Consider the following 11,860-nt stretch of genomic DNA (forward strand, 5'->3'; position numbering starts at 1 on the left):
GATTTGAAACTTTTTTCTCGATTTTTTAAGTGTGCACTACCATAGGAAAACGAAATTTATTAATATGAATTTTCTTTCGAAATTCCGCAGTGATTTTATCACTGTGCAATAATCCTACATTACCGAGTCTGGTATAAAAAAAGGGGCACCCAAACAACCAACGTTTCCTGCGTTTTCAGGTCGTTTTTAAAGACTTATTTATCAAAGCTGACACAACTTAATCCATGTTTCTGAGGTGATTATTGCCTCCAGACCAGATGTTCAACCGAAATGATCCCTCGTGTGCCAGTGAACATATCATACACGCATTACCCATACAAATACCGCATCACAGTTGGCGAAAAAAATGAAATCATTCAAATCTTTTTTCGTTTCTAGAGGAAATCTGCCACCGCTAGCGAAAGAAACTTTAATTTTGATAACGAACTTAAACCACTAATTCCAGAGATAAGAAATTTTAGTCTGATATAACCATCAAGTAAGTTTATGCTGGTGATTACCCGCAATATTTTGTCTTCTTTTCGACTGTTGTTTTAAAGCCACCGCTGTTATTGGCAATTTAAAGTCATTGCCCAAAAGTATTTTTCCAAATTTTCCCTGGTGTTAATTGAGACTGAAACTTATTTTTAGTCTTAAACGCGTTAAATTGCTAAATTGAATTCGCTTTTCAGTAAATCTGATAATCTTAAAATTAATATTAACACGATCCATTATTACAGATCTATAACATTTAGTTGAAATTTTGTGGATTGCGTTGGCGTTGTTGGGCTTCTTTCAGAGACTTCCCTTTTCCCTTTTGCTAATGTTATCGCTTCTACCTTTTTTCTGGCCCAGCGAAATTGGCTTAAGTGATATTTCTTTTGATGGACCAAATCAACTTTCGCTCCACATGTTTTTATAAAATCACAGAAAATCGTTTGCGGTTCTTGTTCCAAATCGCGGCTAACGCACCGGTTACATGAATTATTAAATGTTTGCGAATTTTGGCTTAGACAGAATTTGAAATTTACTTTTAAAAGGTGAACTCGCGCTCAATATATATTCGTTACGAGGATTTAGATCCATCCGAGATCCAGTGTTAATTTTTGTCAAAGTTGGTAGTGGATTAGTAATATCAATATAAAGATTATCAATAACAATGCAAAAATAGTCCACGGCGAACATTACCGTACACTTTTGAAAAAGGAAAAAAAACGCTTTTGCTTTTCGACTTTTTGTCGCTGAGGATTGAGTTTTTTACTTGTGGATTAAGCGATTGCTTTTATCGCTAATGTGTTTGGCACTGGTTTGTTGAATCCGCCAAACAAATTCCATCTCGTAGCAACTATCAGCACTTCCTGTAAAATGTTCAAAGCTTCTTACTGTTAAATTAATTTGCATAGGAAATATAAATAAAGGAAAAAAACCAGAAAATTTCATGAAATTGTTCTTAATTTAAGATATTTTTGTTCTCTGTGAGACGAAGGCTAGACAAAGTCATATTTTTCCCTGATTGCTAGAAGTGGTTGTTCGAAAAGTTGGCGCGCACTAAAATTGACAATGAAATAAGCGCCTCCGGCAGGGTCCCCTAGGTCACAGGTTTGGAAAAGAAAAACAAAAAGATGCTCTCGGTTGAAGTAGTGCAATACAAGTACAGCACATATTCCTTTCGCCATTTTTTCAGTGATGTATTCTAATCATTCACTTATTTTGCATCTTTGTGTTTTATGATGATTCTAAGGGTGTATAGCGGGACAAAGCACATTAATAATGAATCGTGTGCACGCGTCTTAATCATCAAAAAGCGACAATTTAAAGGCCTTTCATACTGTTTCATTCTTTCTAGTGCCAAGAGAGGACTCATCCAAACATCAACACATCGTACTGTCGTAAAAATTTCATCTTCACTTACATCTTCACCGTAAAAGGTTATCAACCAACGGAACACATAGCAATAAATTATAATTTGACAACAATTTAGAAACGATAAGATAAATAAATCATATCTTTTCTAAAATACAGATACAAATGTAATAAGTTCACACAATTATTTGGTCGGAATAAAGCAGTTTTAAGATTTTATTACTTCCTTTGTTAGCTTGTGTAATACCGTATTGAAAGGAGAAGATACCTGTTAACACGATGTGGCGAAAGTTAAAGAGCAATATTTTTGGCGAATGAGGTTACGCTGAAGGAAATAAGTCACAGGGAGATACAGTGCGGTATTTCCCCGGTCCGATACCACCTGCCGGTCATAATTGTCCCTTAAAAAGAAACACGCCACTCATCCAAATATATGACGTCCTTTGACATGCAAATTCGGCTTTTAATTGGCAGGGAATTCAATCCAGTGTGTGATTGGTTTTGCATACTTCACCCCGGCGAAGTGGAGAAAGATTCAATTAAAGACCAACATGGGTATATAAGTGAAATTTAATAGTGATTTGGTCATTTTTCGATCTTATGAAGCCGTCAGAGATAAACTCGTTCGATTTTGGACACATTTTAACTGGGCTGGGAAGAAAATTTGTTCAACGTTTGGGATTTGATGGTGCTTAACTGTTTCGCTGTGAGAGTCGGTAAACATGTCTAACTTGTACAACGAAAACGATTCTACGGGCGATGACGCGGGTGATGTAAAAATTATTATCAAAGGCAGCGATAACAAAATCAGCCCGGGCGCTAACAACGTTTATGCTTTCTGCAATCACTGCAAGAAAGACATTTCCGTTGTGTACATCAAGTCAGAGGCAAACGGAAAGGACATGGCGGTGACAGAGACGATGAAATCCAACTGGCCTGCCGTGGGAGATGGATCCTACCCCGAAAATGACTACGAAAAATGCAAGAAAAACAACGATTATCAAAGCTGCAAGAAGCTGCTGGACGAAAAGAAGAAATCGGACAAGATCCATGACCTGTGGTTATCATTTCTGGACTCGTGCACATTGCACGGTTTTCATTTTTGCTTCGCGGGTAATCCACCCATACGAAGGGTTATTTGGACGCTGCTTTTGCTCGGGGCGTTCGCGCTGTTTTTTGAAAAGTGCATGACGAGCATCAACAGCTTCTTTGAGTATCCGTTCACCACCACCACAGTTGTCGTCTACGAAGACAGTATGGTGTTTCCTGCTGTTTCTATCTGCAATTACAACGACGCTCGTCTGTCTAAAATGAATGGAACTCTCGTCCACGAACTCTTCGTGTGCCGTAACGCGGGCAAAAATTGCAGTCATCTTGAAGGTAACATAACAGGCGAAACCATGAAAGAAACCCTGTCACAGGCGGCACATCGCCTCGACGAAATGATTTTGGAATGCAAATGGGGAAAGGGGAGAAGCTGCGATTACAAGAATTTCACCGAGTTTAACAATGCTTTAGGGGATGTTTGCTTTACCTTTAATTCTGGTAAAAACGGTACTCGTGCTTTAAATACCACGAACACGGGTGAACAGAATGGTCTTCGCTTGCTTATCGACGTACAACACATCGATTACTATTTCGATGTGGAAAATGCTGGTTTCAGAGTTATTCTGCACGATCAAGCTGAGACGCCGGTTAAAATGCAAGGATACGCTGTGTCACCCGGCTTTACGACTTACATGGAACTTCGGAAGCGAAAGGTACGTGGAAAATCCTATCGTGTAGCAGCAACTTTTAATGATTAAGTTTTGAAAAGGAACTCCCCCCCAGCTTGTGCCTGCATATCTAATTTATGTTATTTAATGATAACCTTCGAATTTAACCGGGGAATCTTGATACATTTTGCAACACTTGACGTTAATTTAATGTTTTTACCGTTATCTAACGTCTGACGAACAATTATTTGTAGTTGATCAGACGAAACGATAAAAAGTGAAAAAAATATCTCCAATGATTGGTTTTGAATTAGATCTTGTTTATCAAAAATAATAAAGCAAAAAATGCAAATTATTCTTTAATTACAGTACTACGGACTCTACTTTGTAGTCTGTGTTGCAAACAAATCGATAAAAGATAACTTCCATAAAATCTAACTTTCTTTGTTTGATTTGTGTCTTACTCCACACGGGCGAAAGAGGTCAACTCGCCCGGGCCTTGAACGATGATTAGAATATTGAATTAATTCGGGATGGCAAAAAGTTGGAGCAAATGGCAGTTTCCAACTTCAAAGAGCATAACTAAGTACTAAGCTTTAGCTTGCATGCGTATTTGTGTTGTAATACTTAATGATTGAATTCAATCTGTTTCCTTGTTTCGAAACTTAACCGCAAAAGACGTAGAACCTTCAGTTGGAATCAATGCCCTTCACGCACAGTGCCATGTGGCACGCAAATAACTGATTTAATTCAATTTAATTCAATTTAACTCTACCTTGGATATGTACATTGTCAGCTAATTATAACGGAAGAAAGCAACTAGTTCATTGATTTCAGTTCAGTTTTTTATCCATTAAAAAATTCAGTGACAACCACAAATGTGACTGCTTATTGAGTTCTCATGCTGAGGGTAAGGTAATGTACTCAGTGAAAACAAACTGAATCGGTAATTGTGGTTGACTTGTTTTCGTCAAGGTCACGGTGTTTTTATCTGACAATTGAAAATTCGGGACAAAACAAGAACCGAAAACAACCGAGTGCATCACGTACTGTGACACAAAAAGATTTGTGATTACATCGGAAACAAGAAATTAATTAGAAGTCCTCGCATTGTTCCCCTTATTGCTTCGGGAATGGCAGATCTTGGTTTACTAGTTTTCTAGAAAAAACTTATTTCTTTATTGTCATTGGCCTGGTTTTGAAATTATAGCGATAGTATGCCGTACGGCCCTTCTATGTTAAAACCCGTTTTTATTTAGATGCTAACGTAACTTACTTTCACAACCATGCTTCCTTTTTATACAAAGGCTGGTTCAATGGCATACTTGGTGCTCGCTTTGCTTGTTCAGTTGTTTCATTATCTCAAGCCAAATTTTTTCCATCCGGCACTCACTGGAGAGCTGAGGGTCGGGCGTGTATGTTGAGATGAATTACCATCCGCTGTTTTTATTGGCTCAAATTTAAGGGGCACAATCTACGTTGGGTGCCCCAACTCCCTCACCTCACCCAGAACTGGCCCAGGAAATGACAAAAAAGAAAATGGGATTGACATTAATTTTGTATTTTCAGGTGACGAACCTACCGCATCCCTACCGTACCAAGTGCGGAATGCCCCAGCTGCAGTTCTTTGACTCTTACAGTAAATCCAAATGTTTCTTGGACAGACTGACTCGTTACGTTGTCAAGCAGTGCCATTGTCGTGATTGGTTCATGCCGGGTAAGTCTGCCTACACAGTTTTTGAAGTGCATATTGATCTGTTCCATTGAAAGAGAAGGTCTTCAACTGCTCTAAGAGATTGTTAATAAAAGTTATTGTTCCTCGACCTCCTACTGTTCCACTTAGTAGGTTGAGAGATCCTAACTAGTAGACACATGCACCCGATGGGGACCTATTTTTAACCTAAGTTATATTGACCCATAAAACCCACGGTATTTCAAGCCGCCAGAACAATACCGAATTTACCGTATTACGGATTACACTGTATGTACAGGGCCGTTCTGAAAACCACTTTTGTGAGAACGTACCCTGTTTAAAGATTATTATTATTACATAGTTCGCCTAGGTTCGCATGCCAGGCGCTGTTTCGAAATTGAGCCCGCGCTCCTCTTTCTCCTCCTCCTTCAACTACTACTCTCACTCCTCGCCCTCCTTTGGAAACACGAAAGGCTTCAAAGCGGCCAAAATGTTGGCTGATGTGTATTTCATTATTTTCACATCTTGTAAAATTTTTCAGGCGGTGATGAAGGAATTCCAGTGTGCAGCTTTGCCGCAAGTAAATCTTGTATGTGGCCTGCCTGGGGTATGTAAAACTTTGGACAGAATAGCTATGATGCATGTGGTGTCTCAGTACAGGAGTTCTTGCAATGCGTGATTTCTTATGACTTTTTTTGTGATTTTCAGAATATTTTCAGGTTAACAAGCTGGATAAGTGCCCTGTGGCATGTGAAAGCGTGGATTTTTTTGCGCAGTTATCCTACGCTCGTTACCCTGCCAACACTTACGCTGATTTGCTGGCCAAGAAAAGAAATATGACTGGAACTGTATCTGAAAACAGACAGCACCTAAGGTATATTTGATTGACAAATATTAAACGTTTGGCAAAACTATTACGCAGGTCAAGCCTTAAAACACTTGAGAACTTTTAGTAACAAGAATGTTTGTAAACAGATATTTTCCTTATCGCCCCATCGGTTAAGTCTTTGTATGTTCGCTTACGCCACGAAAGGGCCACTGAATGCAACTTTTTTGTAAAGTGCGGGACTTTTTCAGATCTTCCCGTCTTTACAACGCCTGGGGATCTGGTAACCAGAATTGAGACGACACATAATTAACAATCATCGCGGAATATCGCCTGATACTTAGTCGACACGGCCGTAGACCGAGTTGGCTAAAATCAGCACAGTTGTATTGCGGAAGACCTGGAGACGATCTTTACCTTACCATTTTTCTTCCCGATACACGAAATGACGTATATCGCAAAATATCTGTTGTGTGCGGACGACGAATACATGCACTGTTGAGTGTAGCACGACCATATCTGGGCAGTGTCACAATGCACTGAATAATAATTTAAAATACACTGCTCTTTTTTAATTATAGGGATAACCTGCTTGAGTTAAGGATCTACTTTGAATCTTTGACCTTTTCTGAAGTGAGGCAGGTGCCCAGCTACGATCTCTACAGTTTGTTAGGTAAGCAACACAGTTGTTCCTCTCCGTAATGTCCATGCAACCCTTAAAACATATTGAAATCGAGCGATCACATCTCCAGCGTGTATTTGTCTTATGTGACCTCATAATATTAACTAAAAACATTCACCAAAGGATTGTACGTCATTCTAATGTTTTGTGACTTTTGACGATGGACATATCCTATGAGGAATTTGCAAATACGTGTATAGGGTGGAAACAGGTGGCAGAAATGGCTGCCAAACGACCTTCTACTACTGAATCAGCGACAATTTTGGTTTTAGAGCCCGTGCATCCTTCGTATTACAATCCGGTGAATGTCTAAGCCACCCCTCCTGAATTATGGCTTCTGTAAACGGGTAAAAGTAATTTCAAGTTCAGTGAAAATTGTGACACATTCTAATGCATGTGAACCTCATCGCAGTCGCTAAATGACTCTAAAAAAATTGTAAATCTGTATAGCGCACATTCCATGACGAGATGATCAAATGCACTTTACAGTATGGGGACACTCTCCAGGTCGAATTGGAATTAGGAAATGTTGGTTTTAATTTGAGGAGAGGGAAAAACTTGATACCGGGAGAAAAACCTCTCGGAGCATCGGAGCAGGGACGAGAACCAACAACAAACTCAACCCAAACTCAACGACGAGTCCGGGAATTGAACCCGGGCCACATTGGTGGGAGGCAAGTGCTCTCACCACTGTGACACCCCTGCCCCCCCCATCTATGAACTGATCAGTTAATATGCTTTTTAACAGGTGACGTGGGCGGTCAGATTGGTCTTTTCCTCGGTGCCAGTCTCCTGACGTTGGTGGAATATTTGGATCTGTGCGCAATGGTGCTGTTTACCAAATACAAATACCGAAAGAAATGAACACTGTTCCGCCAAGGAGATCAGCTAAAATCGGATTCTGAAGCCTAATGGAGTCAAAGCATTTAGAATTATTTGTCATGCTTTTTGAAGTACAAGGTCTAGTGTGAAAAACAAAAAACATTTAATATGGGGATAATATACTGTTTTCCTTAAAATGAAGAGATTTACGGATTTGCCTGCCTAACAACGAAATACTTGAGTAGCTTATAATAGTTCGCTCGTAAATGCGCTAAATTACTGTTTTAAACGCACCTCTGTGAACAGTGAAATCTGAAGCAACCAACATGAATGAAAGAAAAGAGAGTGGCTGGCATGTACTCTGGAATAATTAACTTGGCCACATTGACGAAACTTGACTGGTGTAGTGCTTATTTTTAGGATTGACAATTAGCACGGATGTGGATTTATAGTGAGAGTAAACTTGGTATAAAGAGTAGATCTAAGTACTTGCATAAACTAAAGCTTTTTATCTGCAGTTCGGATCTGCCACACGTAATACTGACTTGACTACAATAATCACGCGCGAATTTTCTGTACTAAATTGAAAGTTAATCGTTAAGTGTTGACCTTCATATACAATTCAGCGAAGGCTAACAGGAAACGTTATATTACGATAGCTTAACAGATAAACTCAAAAAGCGCAGCTTTAATATAGTGTATATAGACAACGAGGAGTTGATAAATTTCCTCAGTGGAAGGGTGTATGATAAATTAAAAATAGAGAGGCAAAGACATAACAGGGAGCGAAGCGTCGTAAAACTGAAACCAAAGTAATTCGTCTGACCAATCACAACAGACGCAAGAAGCGCATATGAACCAATCAGAGTAGATGTAACCGGCGCCCAGCGCGGGAAAACGCGTTCGAGTAAGGCACGAGTGGTTTTGGTTCTCATTGGTTGAGAAAGTGGCGCGAATTTTGCAAACCAATCACAGAGCGTAGTAAAGCAACAACAAAACAAACGCGAAATTGCTTTCGACACTCGACTGAAAATCGCTCTACAGTTGTAAATAATGTAAGACGGTGAGCGGGAAGTCGTGCTTTCTGTTAAAATGCTCTTTCCAATGTTTGGAGTAGAAGTGGGTGTGTGTAGGGTGCGAGTAGGCATCAAAACAGGGGATTGATATTTGAGCGTGTTACGCTAGTCTTTGTCTCCTTGATCGCGCGCAACAAAAAGCGATGTTTATTAAGGGAAAGAAATAGTTGTCCAATAAACAGAAAGTTGATTAACACGGTTGAATATTTTATTCGTCCGGTTTTTTTGGTCTCGCTGAAAGCTTAAAACTGGCAAGTAAAGATACCCATCTGTGTTATAAAACTTTCTACAGAATAAATCTCTTTAACAATGAGTTATGGTGCGGTAAACAGAGCTGAATTGCAATAAAATATGATTATTCGGTGTAAGTACCTTTTTTTCTGTGTTTTGTAAACATTGATAGCCTCTTTCGTACTTCGAAACCTAACTTACGGTGAAAACTAACGAATCTAAAATAATTCTCGTGCATAAAGTATAGCCGTTTTTTAGGTCAGGCTTGGTGGATTTCCCTAAATTTTGTGCGTTCCTGTTCCTGGCCCCAGTTGTTGTATTGTAATGAATTGGCCAGCCGTAAATACATTTTATCCGCTAGATAGCGATTTATCCACTGGAAACAACCGGGACCAGATAAACAGTGTACAGTGTACTTGTATAAAAATTGATGTGATTCTGGAAAACTACTGAAACGCGACTGCCCTCCTTCTTGTAAAAACACAGTTTTCGATTTCATCAGTTTTATCTAACATTTTGCTAGCTATATAGCTCTTTAAAATCCATCTTTACTCCAAATGAAGCCAAGTACATGCCTGTTCTTCTCCACTTTGCTTTGCGTAACTGGCCTTTTCTCTGCAATAGATCACGTCCCAGACCTTAACTCCCCAACGGAGCCCACGACGCGCATGGCAGAAAAATAATAAAAGAAATTTGAAGTTGTCATGACAGCGTGTATGGCGTCCGCATTAAGGTTTTAGACACAACTAACCCTCACTTTTATAATTATGAATTAATAATTTGCCTCTTTGTCAGCTGTTTTTGCGTGATTGAATTATTATCCCTGAGATTTTAATTTGGCACTATTAAAGGTGTAAATTTTCATATTCTTCGCCAAAAATAAACTCCGCAGGTTAATTTCCCAGGAGGCAATTACAGGACATTTATTATTATTTTTGACGTGTTTTTAGAAAACAAACAAAAGCCTTGCCATTTTTTGGATCATTAATTCTAAGAGGCGTGTAACCAAAGAAAGCTTGTTTTGCGTCAGCCTTTGTTGTCTTTATTTAAATTTTTATTGTTCAAAGACGTTAAACAGCCAAAAGATTCCGACAAAAAAAATTAACAAGGAAATATTTTTCTTCCTGCGGGCTACAAGTTAATCACAGCATTTTAATTTTGTCACCATGAATTCACTCGAAGGACCGAACATGACAGATACACTACACGGCTTGCCGAGCAAAGGTAAAGTTCGCAAAACTAGTATTCCGCTATCTTCAACGCGGAGTTTCCTTGTCAAAAAGCCGCCACAAGCCCCTCTACAGCCACAGGGACAAGAAACTGCTCGACTCAAGAGTGGAAGCACGCTTCGCGACGAACAATTCTTAGAAGAAATGGAGCAAATTCAAGGGAACCAAACGGAAAAAGTTACTTTTGAAAACACGTATCGAGTCACACCGGACCCAATGAAAAAATTCTCATCGGGTATGTTACTCATTTGACGTTAATTCTTGTCACGTACAGTTAGTATTTGTGGTAATAACATCGTGTTTTGTGTTTGTAGTTTGTTTTGATGATATTCTGTATTGATATGGTTGGCGGTAGAGACTCGTATCAAAGGCGGAATTCGGTTAACTACTTCCTTGTATAACTTCCTTGCGGTTAACATGCTAATGCTAAACAACACCACAAACTCAAATATATTGGGTTCCTCTTTCCTTAATGGGAAATTTTGTTGGCTCAGGTGGCAGAGGACACGTGACTTTATTAACATTCAAAAGCAACTATTTTGATATCGAGCAAACTCGACCAAGAACCCCTTTGAATCAAGATTGCACAGTAGTAGACTCAATGAATTGGTTAAGTTGCCAGGTACTATCCTCCAAAAACAGTACCGACCTTGCGTTGATAATCGAAAGAGAAATAGGCAATAAGTTTATTTTTCCTTAGTGAATGGCAGTAAAATTGTTCAATTTATAAGGGCTTAAATTAAAGTTGTCTGGCCAGTTCCTTCAAACCAACTTGTTAGATGAAAAAATGTGCAGCTGACCCTTATTTGTCCATATTGCTGTCATATTCCTCCCACAACATCCATTCTTCTGTGCGCTTCGAAGGGAAACTGAATCACGTAAGTCATCACAGTATTTTTCCACTAATTTTCAGTTTCTCTTTCAATCTTCACAGCTACTGTCAAAAGGATCGTAGAAGACGTGCTGGTCAACAAACTCACTGATGTTACCTACGATCCCAAGGTTTGCCGAGATCTAACTCTTCAAATCTCCGACGAAGTCAGGTGCCAAGTTAAGCAGCTCGGATTCGATCGATACAAGATCGTGTGTGTGACGCACATTGGACCGAAGATGGGCCAGGCGATCCGGATTGGAAGCATGTGTTGCTGGGACGCCAAAAACGACAACTTTGCCGAGTGTAGCTTTATAAATAACTCGCTTTTCGCGGTGGCTTTGATATTTGGGGTTTATCAAGAGTGAACTGAGGAAAATCTAGACTAAAAGCTCGAGTCAAGGCAGTGTGACTTTTTCGTAAACACCATATTTTGTATAGTATTACTAGAGGAATTCGCATCAGTATCAAGGCAGTTTTCCGTCGGAAATCATTCTTTAACTCTTTATTGGCATCATAAAGAAATAACTGACTAGGATATGATGACCGCAGCTCGGAGACTGAAACAGTCCAATGGCAATCAAGCTGTATGTTATATAGGTCCAAGGATAATAAATGTTCATTGATTAGCTAGATTTAGAGATTATTCATTCAAGACATAAAAGTCCGTGGTTGTTACGTATGCAGTAACAAGATATATTACACAACTATAACAAGGCTGGAAATCGAGGTAAAAATCAGACTGGTTTCCAGTGTACTTAACTGACAATTATTCGCCTCAGGGTTTTATAAACAGTGGTGGATATTTATCTCGCCAATTCGTGGCTTAGTAAATATATCTACCACTATCCACCTGTACTTCGATGAATAATT

General features: G+C 39.2%; 2 protein-coding genes across 2 annotated transcripts; both read left to right on the forward strand.

The window, feature by feature from the left end:
* Positions 1–183: 183 nt before the first annotated feature.
* Positions 184–9,024, forward strand: LOC146464826 (acid-sensing ion channel 2-like). Its single transcript, XM_085129423.1, has 6 exons — positions 184–3,602; positions 5,127–5,274; positions 5,792–5,857; positions 5,959–6,124; positions 6,658–6,749; positions 7,507–9,024. The coding sequence occupies exons 1-6, from the start codon at positions 2,565–2,567 to the stop codon at positions 7,620–7,622; spliced, it is 1,626 nt and encodes a 541-aa protein (XP_084985549.1). The 5' UTR covers positions 184–2,564; the 3' UTR covers positions 7,623–9,024.
* An 875-nt stretch (positions 9,025–9,899) lies between these two features.
* Positions 9,900–11,824, forward strand: LOC146464827 (dynein light chain Tctex-type 5-like). The gene is made up of 2 exons (XM_085129634.1): positions 9,900–10,351; positions 11,051–11,824. Exons 1-2 carry the CDS (start codon positions 10,054–10,056, stop codon positions 11,353–11,355), a joined length of 603 nt encoding a protein of 200 aa, XP_084985760.1. The 5' UTR covers positions 9,900–10,053; the 3' UTR covers positions 11,356–11,824.
* Positions 11,825–11,860: the final 36 nt, after the last annotated feature.

The sequence above is a fragment of the Pavona decussata genome, unplaced genomic scaffold (assembly GCF_977016875.1).
Source record: "Pavona decussata unplaced genomic scaffold, jaPavDecu1.1 SCAFFOLD_161, whole genome shotgun sequence".
Taxonomy (NCBI): domain Eukaryota; kingdom Metazoa; phylum Cnidaria; class Anthozoa; order Scleractinia; family Agariciidae; genus Pavona; species Pavona decussata.

What these genes read in the sequence shown, in the direction of transcription:
- LOC146464826 (XM_085129423.1), top strand. Translation starts at nt 2,565, where the DNA reads ATGTCTAACTTGTACAACGAAAACGATTCTACGGGCGATGACGCGGGT. An exon ending in TGGAACTTCGGAAGCGAAAG is followed by an intron (nt 3,603 to 5,126) that starts GTACGTGGAAAA and finishes TTGTATTTTCAG; the next exon opens with GTGACGAACCTACCGCATCC. An exon ending in GAAAACAGACAGCACCTAAG is followed by an intron (nt 6,125 to 6,657) that starts GTATATTTGATT and finishes TTTTAATTATAG; the next exon opens with GGATAACCTGCTTGAGTTAA.
- LOC146464827 (XM_085129634.1), top strand. Translation starts at nt 10,054, where the DNA reads ATGAATTCACTCGAAGGACCGAACATGACAGATACACTACACGGCTTG. An exon ending in AATGAAAAAATTCTCATCGG is followed by an intron (nt 10,352 to 11,050) that starts GTATGTTACTCA and finishes CAATCTTCACAG; the next exon opens with CTACTGTCAAAAGGATCGTA.